The following is a 17,109-nucleotide window of genomic DNA, read 5'->3' as shown; positions in this document are numbered from 1 at the left end:
CACTTTGTAGACCAGGCTGTCCTCGAACTCAGAAATCCGCCTGCCTCTGCCTCCCAAGTGCTGGGATTAAAGGCGTGCGCCACCACGCCCGGCCGAGAAGTAAACTCTTAACACTCCCTTTGTGGACTGCTGCACAGTTGCAGGGAGGTCGCACAGGTGAAAAGAATATGAGCTGAGAAACAGTTGAGGTGTCTCCGCTCCTCGACTTGCCTTGTCCTGGCATGAGCTATGTTATGTAAGTCTTCCTCCAGACTGAACCGTTCACTCCCAGAGCAGTGGATGTCAGCCTTCCTAGTGCTGTGGCCCTGTGGTTCCTCATGTTGTGGTGACCCCAGCCATAAAAGTATTTCCATTGCTATTTCATTGCAGTAATTTTGCTACTGTTATGTATCATAGAGTAAGGATCTGATATGCAGGGTACCTGATATACGACCCACAGATTGAGAACCACCTGTCCCAGACTATTACAGCCTTCCTTTATGGATTAACCATAGAGTTCTTGGCAAGAAGAGAGACTAATTACTGTGCTTATAAAGCAAAGGAGAGAGAAGGAGGGGCAGGACAAAGGCAGGATAAATTAGGGTCAGCCTTTCACCTCATACCCCCACACCAAAGTGCATGAAAAGAACAAGGAGCCAGGGTTATTCTTCACACTCATTTGCTGAGGCCTTATTTGCATTTGTGTGTGCAGACATACATAGACCCTGCAGAACCTGTCCCAGGGTTCAAATTTTATCCAACTTTTCATCTTTCTTTCTGCAGAACTTCATTGCTTATAGTCACATCCCATTAATCACCAGATCCAGCTTTACATCCAAAATGTCTCTAAATTGCTGGGGCTCTGATCTCCCTACAAACCTGCTCTGTGAACTTCTGCCTCACCCTATCCAGTCCACTGCCACATGACAGTACACTAGAGTACTTCTCTAATCCTTATGAATGGTCCTGGCTATCTTCTTAGAACCTCTCGATGCATGAGGAAATTCAAATGAGGGGCTAGAAAGATGGCTCTTGCTCTTCCAGGGGACCCAAGTTGAACTCTGAGCAGCCACATTTTAACTTTCATATCTTAGAGCTGTTGAGGTCTTTGAGGGCTGGTCTCAAGACTTCTTGTTCCCAAAGGAGCCAGCTCTGTAACCTCTGACTCTTGCAAGTGCTCCCTCTTGACTCTTGCAAGTGCTCCCTCTGACTCTTGCAAGTGCTCCCTCTNCCTCTGACTCTTGCAAGTGCTCCCTCTTGACTCTTGCAAGTGCTCCCTCTGACTCTTGCAAGTGCTCCCTCTGACTCTTGCAAGTGCTCCCTCTGACTCTTGCAAGTGCTCCCTCTGACTCTTGCAAGTGCTCCCTGACTCTTGCAAGTGCTCCCTCTGACTCTTGCAAGTGCTCCCTATGACTCTTGCAAGTGCTCCCTATGACTCTTGCAAGTGCTCCCTCTTGACTCTTGCAAGTGCTCCCTTTTCTTTTTCTGTTTCTTGAGACAGAGTCTCATAAAGTCCAAGCTGTCCTGAGACTGGATATGTAGCTGAGGCTGGCTCCTGGCACCTGCGTCCACTTTCTGAGTGTAGGTCCTCAATCTAGGGTCATGACCCCTTTGGGGGTTAAATGACTCTTTCACAGAGGTCACATACCAGAGATCCTGCTTATCAGATATTTACATTACAATTCAGTACAGTAGCAAAATTACAGTTATGAAGTAGCAATGAAAATAAGTTTATGGTTGGGGCTACAACATGGTGAACTATATTAAAGGTCGCAGCACCAGGAAGGTTGAGAACCATGGATTATAGGCATGTACCATACCCTGCAAAATCTCCTTTCAGGTCCAGATCTCAACTTACTATTTCCAAAATTCAGCCCCAGAACTTTGGTTTCCCTGCAAAATTCAACCCTTGTCCACTGACTCCCCCAGCATGCAGGCTCAAACCACCTGAAGGCTGTTTCCACATTGAGCTGACCCTGCCCTGCCTTCCTCTGCCCTGCCCTGCCCTGCCCTCCAAACTATAGTCCCACTCCTCAACCCTTCTCAGCCTGTGACATCCATGAAGAAAGCCCCTGAATAAATCCACTCAGTAGATGCTCATAGGCTCCTGCTATGCCTACACAGGGCTTGTCACACTGCAGTGTGACAGACAGGGCCTCAGCCTCTCACAGATTAGCACTGGTGGGAACCACTCCTCCCAAGGCGGGATCAAGCTTGAGACAGAGTCCAAGCCTAGGCTCTGCTGCTGACTAGCTGATAAAGTCACCTTGTTCTTCTTCCTCCGTATCAAATACTCATTGTCAGAAAAGCACCTCTATGCAGTGTGGTTGTAGGCTGCACAGATGGGGAACCCTTACCAGGGCAGTGCTGTATTGCTTATTTAGGAATTCTAAAGCAAAAACTAGATGTAGTGTCCTATGCCTATAATCCCAGAACTTCAGAGGCTGAGGCAGGAGGATGATTGTGAGCTCAAAGCCAGCTAGGGCTGCTTGTGACATCCTGTGACGTAAAAGAGCAAAATGCGGGCATTTTAATTCTGTAATCAATACTGCATCTTTGTTTTGTCTTTGCACATTTTCCAGTATATTTTGACCATTTCAAACATTTATTTCAAAAAAGTGAATTGAGGAGGAGGGAGCTGGAGAGATGGCTTGACAGCTGAGAGCACTGGCTACTCTTTTTCTCTCTCTCTCTTTTTTTTTTTTTTGGTTTTTCGAGACAGGGTTTCTCTGTGTAGCCCTGGCTGTCCTGGAACTCACTCTGAAGACCAGGCTGGCCTTGAACTCAGAAATCCACACTGGCTACTCTTACAGAGAACCTAGATTTGGTGCCCACAACTTATTCTCTAGCTCCAAGCAACCCGATGCCCTCCCTTCCTCTGGCTTACAGACATGCACAGCACAGATGTGTACAAACATGGGCAATTCAAAATCTTTTTAAAACGGGGCCAGAGTGCCAGGCAGTGGTGGTGCATACCTATGATCCCAGCACTTGGGATACAGAAGCAGGTAGTTCTATGAGTTGGAGGCCAGACTGGTCTATAGAGTGAGTTCCAAGACAGCCAAGACAGAGAACCCCTGTCTCGAAAAACAAACAAAAAATAAAACAAACAACAAAAAAGCAATGGGGCCTAGAGAGATGGTTCAGATGTTGAGAGCACTGGCTGCTCTTCCTGAGGTACCAGGTTCAATTCCCAGCACCCATAGAGTGCCATCTGTAACTCCTGTCTCCCCATGGACACTGCATGTGTATAATTAGTGCACAAACATACATGTACACAAAATATCCATATACATTAAATGAATATATTTTAAAAATTAAAAATGAGGGTTGGTGAGATGGCTCAGTGGGTAAGAGCACCCGACTGTTCTTCCAAAGGTCTGGAGTTCAAATCCCAGCAACCACATGGTGGCTCATAACCATCCGTAACAAGATCTGACACCCTCTTCTGGAGTGTCTGAAGATAGCTACAGTGTACTTACATATAATAAATAAATAAATCTTTAAAAAAAAAATTAAAAATGAGCTGGGCAGTGGTGGCGCACGCCTTTATTCCCAACATTTGAGAGGCAGAGGTAGGCAGACCTCTTGAGTTCCAGGCCAGCCTGGTCTGCAGAGAGTTCTAGGATAGCCAGGGCTACACAGAGAAACCCTGACTCAAAAACAAATGTTTAAAAAAATGTTTTAAATGACTTGGGACTGAACACGTAGTGTTTGGGTGGAGTTTTGGGTTTGTGAGCCAGGAAGGGAGAGAAGAGCTAGGAGAACAGGGTTGGGGTGTGTGCCCCTTATTAGCTTTTGTGCCCCGAATAAGAGTGGTGGCAGGAAAGTCTGGAGCAAAGCAAGGGTGACAAAGATTAGGTCAGCAGGAGAGCTTTGGAGGCCATGGTGACGAACTAGGGCGGCCCTGGGGGACCATGGTCAGGAAGAGCAGAGAGGAGACAGGGTGATGGTAGGGAAAGGATGAGGCCAGAGCCCAGGAGGAAAGGAGGCAAAGGCAGAGACGGGGCTCTGAGACTGGAACAGGAAGGGCAGCTGCAGAATGGCCTGTCCCCAGGTGTCCACCGAAGGGAAGGACATCTTGGAAGGGCACTGATGTCTACCCTTTCCGATGTGGTTCACAGGTCTTTTCCCTGGTCATCTTTTCCTCTCTACTAACTGATGGTTACCAGAACAGAACAGAGTCTCCTCAGCTCCGCTGCGTCCTCAACAGCAACCACATGGCCTGTAGCTTTGCAGTAGGAGCTGGCTTCCTGTCCTTTCTCAGCTGCTTGGTCTTCCTTGCCATAGACGCCTATGGGAGGCGCCTCGTAGGCACCCGCTTTAAGATAGCCTTCCAGCTCTTGGACTTCATTCTGGCTGGTGAGTTCCAAGGGACCATGCAGAGCTACCCTTCTGTTCAGCCCTCTCAGGCTCCTCCCCAGCGCCCACAGCTCACAGTCCTGGGCCACCCATCAAACCTATGTCTGGTGGCTCCTCCCGGAAGCATCTTCTAGTCCTTGTCCCTTCCAGTCCCCTCTCAGCGTCTAGCCCAGGTTACGTTTCCCTCACACTCATTTCCCTAGCCCACTAAGCAGAGCCTGAAAAGTCCACCCTGTGGCGGGGATTTGATGAAGGGCCCTCAGCGAACACTAGGGTGAAGCCTCTGCCTTGCAGGGGACTGTGAATGTGACTTAAGTTACAGGATGCCCATAGTCATGTGGACGCCTGCTGGGCACTGCCCAGTGTTAGGTGCCCCATCAAGGCGTGTGCCTCCTCTCCTCCAGCTCAAAGAGCCCACCTTCTCATGTTAGAAGAAAAACCGAGGCTGAGGTGGTCATGTGGCTGAGCCACTGCTTCCCTGTGAGTGACCCTCCTTATGCTTCACAGCAGAGCAGTCTCCATAACCACTGTCCACCGTCTTGAAAGCTTGGCACACGAGAAACACTAATTTAAAAAAGACTTATTTTATGACTACACTGTAGCTGTCTAAAGACACACCAGAAGAGGGCATCAGATCCCACTACAGATGGTTGTGAGCCACCATGTGGTTGCTGGGAATTGAACTCGGGACCTTCGGAAGAGCAGTCAGTCAGTGCTTTAACCACTGAGCCATCTCTCCAGCCCTCTAAGCCCACTCTTTATATCCCGACCCTCGGGTGTTCTTCACACTGCCTCTCTGCCCCTCTCCAGGAGGCATTTTTAGCAGCTCAGGGCCAGAAGCTGCTTCTGTCAGAGAACCTCTGCAGTGGGAAGGCCCTCTGTGTGAAGGACCCCTTCACAGATTGCTACTGAGCATATGAAATGGGACTGGCCCATAGGGAACTGAGTTCCTTTGTGATTCTGATGAAGTTGAAGATGAAAGGGTGCTATGTTAGACAGGGAGCTCCACTTCAGAGGTTGGCTTTTGGGGATTTGGTTTAGCACCTTTTGTGTGTGTGTGTGTGTGTGTGTGTGTGTGTGTGTGTGTGTGTGTGTGTCTCCCAGGACTCCCTAGCCCACTCCTAGCCCACCTTGCCCCTGCCCCAGCATGCTCTTCCAGGTCTCTTCTTTCCTTGCCCCTCTAGTCCTCTGGGCAGGTGTCTGGTTTGTGGCCTTCTGCTTCCTAGCCAGCCAGTGGCAGCATTCGAAGTCCAAGCACTTCCTCTTGGGGAACAGCAGCGCCAAGGCAGCCATTGCCTTTTCTTTCTTCTCCGTCCCTATCTGGGTGAGGACAAGCCCTGGCCCCACTCCAGGGTGGGTTGGGAGGGCTGTATATCTAGTGACTAGAGCCAGGACTCTCCCCGGGCCTCTGCAGTCATCTCTAAGCCTGCCTTCCTCAGGCATCCCCATCCTGGGTACTGAGCAGACAGCAATCCACTGCATCCCCCAGGCCAGCCCCGGGGCCTCCTTCCCATCCTAGCCAACTTAAATCCTGCCCTTTCCTGCCCACAGATACTCCAGGCTTACCTAGCCTTCCAGGACCTCCGAGATGAGGCTCCAGTCCCCTACAAGCGCTCCCTGGAGGAGGGTAGTGTGGTGCTGAACACCCTCTCTCCATCATCCACTACTAGCCCCGCCAACCCTCCCATCACAGGCCCCAACAGTCTGAGTTACACCAGCTCAGCCCTGTCCCCCTACATGACTACTCCAAAGGCTCCACGCCTGGCTATGATGCCAGACAGCTAAACAGCCTGTATACATGAGTAAATAGCCCCCTCTGAGGGGTTTCTGAACAACCCTGTCCTGTCTGTTCCTCTCCCATCCCTTGAGTGGCAGGAAGAGGAGGAGGAGAAGGAAGAGGAGGAGGGGGAGACCCCTGCAACAGGTACATTTCTGTGCTACCCCCAAGCACCATGCCCTGCTATGTTCCCTGCACCTTGAGCCCACACTGGCCTTGAAGAGGATGCACAAGGGCCTCCTGCTGCATCTGAGGCTGAGGCTGAGGGAGAAAAGACCTTCTGGTGAACAGGAGTGTAGCACCAGCCCAGCTGCCCAAGCTCTTTACCCCAGAGAGGTGAAGGTGGTCAACAGTGGTGTGTGTGAGGGTCAGTCAGGGCGCTGAGTCCACGAATGAGGCCGGTTCAGGAGAGATCTGGGTCTTCCAATACATTCACGGCTGTCCTGGGAAGCAGGCAAGTGTTTCTACTCTACATCTCCCAGGGTCACTAGGCCACAGTCCTGCTAGGAGGGATGAGGCGGGGGCACTGTGTGCCAGACGATGACCTTTACCCAGAGACTTGCTCAAGGCTTCCTTAGAAAAGAAAACAAGTCAATTTCAATATATTTCATCTAACTTAATATATCCAATGTGTTACTGTTTCAACATATAATCAATATGAAAATTCAACTTTTCTTTCTTTGTAAAACAAGGCCTCATGTGTAACTCAGGCTGGCCTGAAACTTACTATCCCCCAGCCTCAATACTGGGATGACAGGGTGCCACCATTCCCAGCACTGACAGGTACTATGCAGCACTGTACATCCATTCTAACTATTAAAGTCCACTGTGCACCTTACCTCACAACACAGCTCACTTTGGTTCGGCCATGTCAAGTGTCTTGGATGAGCAACCCTCTTTATCCTTCTAGTGGTTTCTTTAGAACAACTAAATATCTTTGTTATTTTTGGTTTTAGTTTGGTTTTTGTATGTGTATTAGTGGGTGACAGACTTTTTTTAAAATAGGGAGCAAGGGCTGTAAGTCAGTTGATAGTGTACTTGCTCAGCATGCACAAATCCCTGGGTTCATTTAATCTCTAGCATCACATAAACCAGATGTGATAGTGCACACCTATAACCAGTCGCTCAGGACAGAGGCAGGAAGATCATACAAAGATATATGAGACCCTGACATACACATACAACTGACACAGTCAAACCTGTATAAGGCTTGGCATGCCCTGCAGAGCATTTGCGAACTGGACAGAAATTCAAGGTCAGATTTAGGCTCCAGCATGTCCTTTGTGAGGGCTTCCTGTGTCAGGCACAGAAACCACACAACATTGGCCCAATGCAGAGGATAGGAGAGTGACAGAGGCCTTCTCCCCAGGGAAATGGGCCTAAGCCTTCTATGCTGTCATGAGTGGAAGGTCTTCAACATTTAATGTGATTTCTGTTAGATGGATTGGCTCTTCAACCATATTCAAAGAGGCAATTCAGAGATGAGCAGTCAGGAACCTGCTGACTCCATGCACTTGTGTTCTTCCAGGCTTTTTTTTTTTTTTTTTTTTTAAGATTTATTTATTTATTATATGTAAGTACACTGTAGCTATTTTCAGACACTCCAGAAGAGGGTATCAGATCTTGTTACTGATAGTTGTGAGCCACCATGTGATTGCTGGGATTTGAACTCAGGACCTTCGGAAGAGCAGTCAGTGCTCTTAACTGCTGAGTCATTTCTCCAGCTCCTCTTTCAGACTTCTGTGCAAACTTCTAAATAGAAGGACCACTAAAACACCACACAGTAGTTAAACATGAGGGCTCTGGAGCCAGGAAGTCCAGGAACAAGCCCATCACCCATCTTGCCACTTATCCCATGCCTCAGTTTTCTCATTTATGAAATGGGTCTGATAACCAAATAAAAGTATCCATGGGCTATGGAGGCATGGCAAGTCCTCTGGAAAAGTTAGCCCCAGTCCCCTAGGCTTGTCCAAAAAAGTGGGATAGATACAACTAAGAACTGGGAAGTTCTCAAAGGACAAACAGGAAGCTTGAACCAAGGATCCAACTCCAGATGCTGGCTGGGGCAGAGCTCAATTAAGGACCGCTCACCTAGGATGCAGCCAAGGCCACTGTGACACACAAAAACTTACCCTGCCACTGACCAGAGCCAGGATGAGATGGGAAGCCGGAAGGGATAGGCGTGGAGCCATCACTTGTGGGTTTGTTTTGTTTTGTTGGCTTTTTGTTTGTTTTTGCTCTGTTGTTTTGGTTTTTCAAGACAGTGTTTCTCTGTGTGTAGCCCTGGCTGTTCTGGAACTCACTTTGTAGACCAGGCTGGCCTAGAATTTACAGAGATCTGCCTGCCCCGCCTCTCAGAGTGCATGCCCAGCTTTCATTTGCTTTTTAACTCTATAAGCAAAACCACACTCAGTATCAGCCCAGTAATAAATGGTATCAGGTCACAGGCAAGAACTAGCACCGTGGCAAATGCAGGCGCCCCATCTACTCAGCCTCAGCCTTCTGCTGCCGACCACCACTGCTCAACTGACCAACTTCTTTTAACGGGGCCAGAAATCCAGACTGTAGAATAAAGATCTGGTTTTTAAAAGCTAGCAAGCTTTTTTGCTTGTTTCATTTTTATTAAACAGTATCAAAACGCCAGATCTGTAGTATGTCTGGATAGGTGGCCCAGCCATTAAGTGCACTCATTGACTGCTCTTGCAGAGGACTTGAGTTCAATTCCCAGCACCTACATAACAGCTCACAACTGTCTTGAGTTCCAGGCGATCTGATAGCCACTCCTGGCCTCTGTGGGCACCAGGCACACAAATAGTACACATACATACATGCAGGCAAAATACTCATATACATAAAACAATTTTTTGTAAATACCAGTTGGGGGAAGGATGGGGGCTGGCCCATCCACGGGCTAGGATATGCATTGGTCTTCAAGGTCCTCTGTGGTGGTTAGGTCTGGATAGTCATCAGGTAAGCTTCTACACTAAACAAAGAATCAGATTCCCCCAACCCCTTCCCTGCAGCACCTCAAGACATCCAGGTACCCTGGAGAGTCTGGGAACCCCACTTCTCATCTTCCTGCTCCTTCCAGATTGCTGATCATCCCCAGAAGGTCCATGATGTAAAAGTAGAACAGGTTCGGTACAAAGCAAAGCGGGTAGGGAACAGCAAAGAGGACAGTTTTCTCGGTTTATTTCAAGAGAACAAAGAATCAGCCATCAAATTCTGTACAAAAACATGGTGTTAGAGTGTAGTCTGGGTCGCCACCTGGGCCAGCCAGCCTCTTTCCCTGCCTAAGCCATAGCTTCCCTAATTTATCAAAACAGGACAACCCTCCCTCCCCTCCCTCAACACAAAAGGCTAAAAGATTCTGGGGAAGAAAAAAATCATGAAAAATTAGGAGACCCTCCTTAACTTTCTTTCTTCCTTCTTACCACCAATCCAGGAACATGTAAGGAGCATCGCAGTCACAGCCAAGGTGGGCAGGCAGATATTGGCAGACGTAGTGTTTGGCAACCATGGAGCTGGGGTGGGATCTTGGAGAAGGGAGTCGACCTCCCCTGGCCCTGATCCAGAGAACACTCAAAACACAGTTTATAAAAAAATCAGGGCCAGGTAGAAGAGAAAGAAGTCATCAGAATCAAAAACTAAATAGTGGAAAGATTTGTTTTTTGTTTTTCTTCTCTAAAAGGCAAAAGGTTACAAATAGCTCAGGTCCTGAGCTCCCCAGGAGAGGGGTCCTCCATAGATCCCAAAACCCAGCTGGAGGGGTGGGGAGCCAGGAGAGGCGAGCTCTTTACAAAGTCAGCTCTGGATGGGAAGGCTCTCAGTCTCCAGCAGCCTTCTTCTGCCTCCTCCCCTGCCTCAGAGAAGGCTGGTGAGGCCAAGGTTATGCCGGCAAGCTCAGCTTCTTCCCCTTTAGGACTGTGGAGAGAGAGAGAAGGTGGCTCTTACCTTCGACCCTACAGAAGAGCACCTCCCACCCCGAGCAAGGGTCACTGGGAGCTGTATGAGGAGAGGGAAGCCCCAGAATTCTGCATCCTGAACTACTAGGTTGAGTCTAGATCAACCAGGGGTGGAACAAGAATCATGACCTTGTCACACGGCCTGAGCAGAGGCGGCCACAAGCACACTTTGTTTTCAGTAGCACTGACTAGAAACCTGGATCACTACAGAAAGGGGCAGACAGACTAGCAGGGTTGACTAGACAAAGACTACCTACCCCTTCCAACATTCTAAGTCTTAATTCTTAGGCCTGAGAACAACCTAAACTCTAAGACCTGTCTTGATTGTCCCAGACTCTGTGTTTTGTGATGCTTAGGCTACCTGAGACTCAACACAGTCCTGCCTTAGCCCCACAGTGCTGGGATAATGGACCTGGCGTCACTGCCTCTTTCCTTCACATACTGATTCCTAGTCTTTAGGTTTTTGTTTAAACATGGCGTTAAGATGCCCATAGGCCCTGGTTAAGACTCATCACCCCTGAATGCACACCTGCCTTCACCCAGTCAGTGCTCCTCGAATGGCCAGAGCTTTCCCTTACAGTTCATGCGCCACCTTCCTCAGTAGGATCTAAGGGAGGATGGGCCTTGACTACCGTTTTCACCAAAGCTGAGCCCTAGACACACAGATACTCAAAAGTTCATACGATGAGAATTAGTGAACTTCTCCAGGCAAGAGTCCCTGCTTTGCCTGGTCTCTACTTGTGGTAATCCAGCCTTCGAGTCAAAACTTGAACCTGAGGGAGGCAGGGTTTAGAGTCTAAATAGGGGACGGTGGAGCCCCAGAAGCCAGGAAAGGAAGCCCCATCCCTCAAGTGATAGTAAGAATAAACAGACCCTGGGCCCGTGGAGTACAGGAGTGGGGAGAGAGCGAACCCCTTTCAGCCGGCCCGGCATCCCAGCCCGGCATCCCAGCTACCTTTGGTGATATAGAGGTAGAAGAAATCGCAGTACAGGACTGTCTGGACCAGGCCAGCAACGATGGCGATGAGGTCAAAGAAGCCCTCGAAGTGGTAGCGCCAGATCCAGTTGAAGAGATAAAGTGTACGGTAGACACCCAGTGCAAACAGGTAATGGCTGGTGATGGTCTCCGCCTCACCCGTCTTGCTCACCATGAACAACTGTGGCAAGATAGCCACTGACTCCAGGTAGATGGAGAAGGTCCAGAGGATCTGCAGAGGTAAGGGACAGGATGAGGCACTGTCGGCATCACAGAGCAAGTGCTATGAACGGACCCTAGCCCCCAACATGTGCCCCATCCTAGTGATCCCACACCACCAGGCCATCGTTCTAGTCTCACCACAGCCCTCTAACTAAAGCCTGAGACGGTCAGACCCTTTCCCACGACCACAGTCACAAGCAGCAGAGCTGGGGATTTGACTGGCGCCCAAGCTCATGCACACTCTTCATCCCCGAGAGCAAAAGGCACCCAACTCCACCCCCTCTTCCTGTCTCTACAGTGGGGGCAGAGGCAGGTGGATCTACAGAGTGGGACAGCCAAGGCTACACAAATACCTCCCCCCAAAAAACACAGTTATTCCCTTGCTTAAAATTCCTTGGTGGCTTGTTACTACTCAGAATAAAATCTCCAGACCTTTCCCCTCTCTTCCCTCCTCCCTGGGCAGCACAGACCACGTTCCTCCTGCCATGGGGCCTGTGCACTTGCTCTTCCCCGGCATATCATCCCGCTGAGCCTCCCAAGCTCAGCAGCAGCCACTTCCTGGAAAAGGCCCACCTTGTGCATCCTTCCTCCAAGACTCATGACAATTTGCCTTTTGGGATTATTTGTTTTATTTACAATTAAAGAAACATGGGGCTGGAGTGATGGCTTGGTGATTAAGAACACTGGCTGCATATCTAGAGGACCTGGTTTTGGTTCCCAGCACCCACATGGCAGCTTACAACTGTAAGTCCAGTCTCAGGAGCCCAACACCCTCTTCTGGCCTGTGGGGATGAGGTGTGTATGCACTGCACAGACATATGTGCAGGTAAAACACCCACTGTAGTGGTTTGAATATGCTTGGGCCAAGGAGTGGCATTATTAGCAGGTGTGGCCTTGTTGGAGGAAATGTGTCACTGTGGGGATGGACTTGGAGACCCTTCTTCTGAGCTGCAGTTGGATCAAGATGTAGAACTCTCAGCTCCTCCCATCATGCCTGCCTGGACGCTGCTATGCTCCCAGCTTGATAATGAACTGAACCTCTGAACCTGTAAGCTAGCCACAAATAAATGTTGTCCTTATAAGAATTGCCTTGGTCATGGTTCACATTGGTAAAACCCTAAGAAAGAAATTGGTCCCAGAGACTGAGATATTGCTGTGAAAGGCATGACCAAGCTTTTGTTTGGAGGAGTGTGGATTTGGAAAGCCATGGAATGCTTTAAGTGGGACATAATGGGCCATGCTAGTGTGAATATGGAATGCATTGGTGCTGAGGGTGATTTGAATTTTCATATGATGTTTTGGTGAAGAATGTTCCTTTTTCCCTTGTCTGAGAGTCTACCTGAGGCTAAGGTAAAGAGATTTCAATTAATTGCATTAACAAAGGAAGTCTCTGAAATGCCCAGCATAGACTTGTCCTCCGGTTTTCTAACTTGAAGAGCGTTTTGATCAAGTGTAGCAAGCTTAGAAAGGAAACATCTAAAATGTATGGTTCAAAGAGTAAAGGGGCACAGGAAGTGGAATGGAGCTAAATCCTGTGTTCAAGAATACAAAATGGGATTAAGGGAAGAGTGACCTTAGGGCAAGGCCCTACCCAGCTAGACTTATGCATGTGCAGCTGTCTGAGAGTGAGTCTGTTAGGCATTATAATGACCTCCTTATTGTTTTCATTTGGACGTAAGGATTATGTGTCAAATTGACAAGGGATGGATTGTGGTGACTATTCTGTTTTCAATTTGATTAAGATCTATAATGAAAAGCTGAGGTCCAGGCAGGGTGGTGCACACCTTTAATGCCAGGAGACAGAGGCAAGCGGACCTCTGAGTTCAAGGTCAGCCTGGTACACAGCAAGTTCCAGGTAAAGAAAAGCTTAAGTTCAGGCAGGCCTTTACCCAGCATTCAGGAGACAGAGCCATTGAGATCTCAAGGTCAGTCTACAGAGCAAGTTCCAGGACAGCTTAGACAGTGAAAGAGTCTAAGTGAGAGATGAGAAAAACAGAATAAGGGCCAGGCTGGAGAGAGCTCAGCAGTTAAGAGCACTAACTGCTCTTCCAGAGGTCCTGAGTTCAATTCCCAGCAACCACATGGTTGTTCACAACCATCTGTAATGGGATCTGATGCTCTCTTCTGGTGTGTCTGATGACAACTACAGTGTACTCATATACATAAAATAAATAAATATTAAAAAAAAAAAAAGCCGGGTGGTGGTAGTGCACGCCTTTAATCCCAACACTTGAGAGGCAGAGGGGGGCAGATTTCTGAGTTCAAGGCCAGCCTGGTCTACAAAGTGAGTTCCAGGACAGCCAGGGCTATACAGAGAAACCCTGTCTTGAAAAAAACAAAAACCAAAAAAACAAAAACAAAAAACAAACAAACAAAAAGAATAAGCCGGCCAATGTTTCAGCTCCAGCAAGCAGCAGAACTCAGCAGCTTTGGCCATGTGGCTCTGGCTGGGGCAATTGATGCTGGTGAGCTGGAGCTAAGAAATTAGGAAGAGACCATCATCACTGAGGAGAAATCTCTGGGAAGTGTTTTCTGAGAGCACAAAGATGCTGTGCTCCAGAGGCAGCCAAGGTTGTACCTTGTACTGTGGCTAGACTTGGTAATGTGTAAGAGTCACCCAGGTGGTACTAGTTTTGAAGGCATGAAGGGATCATGCAGAGCAGCTGCGGCTTGGCACTCTGAGAGGCCATGGAAGGCCATTGGCGAAGGTGCAGCCTCAGCTGCAGTTGACAGCCCAGGACTGAAGGGGTCATGCAAAGGACTCGAGGCTTGGCACCATGAAGAGAGCCTATGGGAGGCTATTGGTGAAGCCTGGTTGCAGTGGAAGACTTCAGCGAGTTGGAGATGTCAGTACCATGGGATGATCACCAAGTACAGCAGCAGCAATGGAGTGAAGTCAACCAGAGCCCAAGCCCTTTGGAGGAGCCCAGAAGATCATGTGGGGATCCCAGACATTGGAACACAAACTGCCAAATTGAAGTTGCCTTGGAGACCCCAAGATGTTTGAGATGCCAGAGAATGCCTTCTGAGGAAAGCTGCTAACAGAGTAGAACCAGCCAAAGAGAAAGTAGTTTTTTGCAGTCGACAAGATGAAAGAAGCTGGAGATCTGAAGACTGCTTTGACATCTGACATGGAGATGCAGAGTTTGGAATTTGCCCAGCTGATTTTTTGGTCTTGCTTCAGTCCAGTATTTCCTCACTATGACATTTTGGAGTAGTAATATATCCTGTGATGTTGGAGGTATGTGATCTGCTTTTTAATTTTGATTTTATAGGGGATAAGAGTTAAATGATTGGATGAGTCTCAGAAGAGACTTTGAACTTTTAATATTGTTGAGACTGTTATAAAGCATATGGGACTTTTGAAGTTTTGCATTACGCTATGGCTAGGCATGGCCCCCATAGACTCATATGTTTTAACTGACTATGGGGCCAGGGAGTAGAATGTAGTGGTTTGAATGTACTAGGCCAACTATTAGGAGGCGTGGCCTTGTTGGAGGAAGTATACCACTGGAAGGGTGGCCTTTGAGACCCTCCTCCTAGCTGTGGGAGAGGCCTCTCTTGGCTGCAGTTGGATCAAGACAGAACTCTTAGCTCCTTTCTAACCCCATGCTTCCCGCCTTGATGATAAAGGACTGAACCTCAGAAGCTGTAAGCCATCCTCAATTAAATGTTTGTCCTTTATAAGAGTTGACTTGGGCCGGCTGGGCAGTGGTGGCGCACGCCTTTAATCCCAGCACTGGGAAGGCGGAGGCAGAGGCAGGCAGATCTCTGAGTTCGAGGCCAGCCTGGTCTATTGAGTGAGTTCCAGGACAGCCAGGGCTACACAGAAAAACCCTATCTAAAAAAAAGAGAGAGAGAGAGAGAGAGAGAGAGAGTTGAATTGGTCATGTGTCTCTTCACAACAATGAAAGCTCGAAGGCACTATACACATGAAAACGTTGAAAACAATTATGTGTGTGTATGTTTAGCTTGCGTATGTATCTGTGCACCACATGATACCTGCAGAGACCAGAAGGGAAAGAACATCAGATTCCCAGGAAGATTTCCAGCCACCATGTGGGTGCTGGGAATCTAACCCCAGCATTGCAATATCAGCAAGAGCTTATAATGACTGAGCCATCTTTCTCGCCCTATTTATGTACATGTGTGTGTGTGCACCAGAGTCTATGTATGTGTACCACATGTGCTCAGGACAAGAGCATATCAGATTCCCTGGAACTGAACTTTCAGACAGTTGTTAGCCATTATGTGCTAGGAGCTGAAGCCAACAATGTCTTCTACAAAAATCAGCACGTGAGGTGGCACATGCCTTTAATCCCAGTACTTGGGAGGCAGAGCTCTCCACATCTGAGGTCAGCCTGGGCTACAGAGCAAACCGCATTAACAGCCAGGGCTTCACAGAGAGACCTTGTCTTAAGAACCACCAAACCAGCGCCGGGCGTGGTGGCGCACGCCTTTAATCCCAGCACTCAGGAGGCAGAGGCAGGCGGATTTCTGAGTTCGAGGCCAGCCTGGTCTACAAAGTGAGTTCCAGGACAGCCAGGGCTACACAGAGAAACCCTGTCTCGAAAAACAAAACAAAAACAAAACAAAAAAAAAAACCACCAAACCCAAAACAGGTGATCAACCACTGAACTACCTCTCCAACACCCTTGTTTTNTTTGGGGGGGGGGGCTTTGTTTTATGCTGTTTGAGACAAGGTATTACTACATAGCATGGCTAGCCTGGAATTCACAGAGAGCTCCAGCTTCTCAAGTGCTGGGGTTAAAGGCATGGTCTACCAAACTTGGACTCTGTTGACTTTTTGAAAGAGTCTTGTTATAACCTGGGCTGTCATGGAGCCGACTACACAGCCCAGGCTGGCGCTGTACCCAGGAACCTGCTGTTATCACTACATGCTAGTTAGTCCACTGCACATGCACACCAATCCTGTCATGGCTCCTTTCTGTGACTCCTATGAAGCCTGGAACCTGTATCTTGTTCACCCTAGGGTCCTCAGCACCAGACATGGCTCCTGAACAGGGGAGGCGATGAGCCACCTAGAGTGAGTAGCTACAAAGGATGCCCATGTACAGCATAAGTCACCCTTAAGGGAACACGGACAGCCACCTTGATGACCATGTCATCACAGCCTCTGTGAAGGTCTGGTCTCTGAAAGTTCCACCTAGGTTACACAATCAGTGACATACCTGAAACCTCCCCTCTGAGAACACTGTCAGGTGGCAGCTGTGGCTTCTCCCCAGTTGTTTTGGTTTAAAAGAAGTGAGAAAGACAGGACATGCTGGTAACAACCCAGGAACCTCTCTTACACCATGGGACACTAACTGGCTCCAGCCGTAATATTTCAAGGTGGGTCCAGCTATAATCCTCGGTATACATATGAGCAAACTAGGACCCAAGGACTAAGAGCTCACTCCCAGCAGCAGGGCGCCAGGCCTAGTCCCTTGACTATCCCGACTCCTCCAGGCGGCCTTTCAAGAAATAGACCCATTAGGCTGACCAGCACTCGGCTCTCATCCCTGGAGGACCCTGGGGGACTGAAGCACAGCACAGCACACACACACACACACACACACACACACACACACACACACAAAGGACTGTTGCACTTTATCTTTTTGATATCTCAATTTTTTAATTTTTTTAGATTTACTTCATGTGTGCTACTGTAGGTTTTTTTTCCCTTTATTTTGTGTGTATGTATGAGAAAGAAAGACTGACAGACAGGCAGATACTGACTCACAGGCCAGGCTGTCCTTGAACCCAAAGACCCACCTGCCTCTGCCTCCTGAGTGCTGGGTCAACTACATTTTTTTTTTTTTTTT

General features: G+C 48.5%; 2 protein-coding genes across 3 annotated transcripts in view; one reads left to right on the top strand and one right to left on the bottom strand.

Moving 5' to 3' along the window:
• Window positions 1–6,173, top strand: part of Syngr4 (synaptogyrin 4) — a 10,566-nt gene extending 4,393 nt beyond the window's left edge. Inside the window, exons 3-5 of one of the 2 annotated variants that reach the window (XM_021220556.1) lie at window positions 4,104–4,341; window positions 5,526–5,665; window positions 5,893–6,173. In XM_021220556.1, coding sequence (XP_021076215.1) covers window positions 4,104–4,341; window positions 5,526–5,665; window positions 5,893–6,126 — 612 coding nt within the window. In that variant the 3' untranslated portion in view covers window positions 6,127–6,173. The remainder of the gene's footprint in view (window positions 1–4,103; window positions 4,342–5,525; window positions 5,666–5,892) is intronic. The other variant, XM_021220564.1, reaches the window with a different exon arrangement.
• A 3,120-nt stretch (window positions 6,174–9,293) lies between these two features.
• Window positions 9,294–17,109, bottom strand: part of Kdelr1 (KDEL endoplasmic reticulum protein retention receptor 1) — an 11,886-nt gene continuing 4,070 nt past the window's right edge. The window contains exons 4-5 of the mRNA XM_021199528.1: window positions 11,039–11,291; window positions 9,294–10,042 (exon numbers count right to left, since the gene is read on the bottom strand). Coding sequence (XP_021055187.1) covers window positions 10,008–10,042; window positions 11,039–11,291 — 288 coding nt within the window. The 3' untranslated portion in view covers window positions 9,294–10,007. The remainder of the gene's footprint in view (window positions 10,043–11,038; window positions 11,292–17,109) is intronic.

The sequence above is a fragment of the Mus pahari genome, chromosome 1 (genome assembly GCF_900095145.1).
Source record: "Mus pahari chromosome 1, PAHARI_EIJ_v1.1, whole genome shotgun sequence".
Classification (NCBI taxonomy): domain Eukaryota; kingdom Metazoa; phylum Chordata; class Mammalia; order Rodentia; family Muridae; genus Mus; species Mus pahari.
The sequence above is the reverse complement of the archived record's forward strand: the minus strand, read 5'-3'. Positions and strand labels throughout refer to the sequence as shown.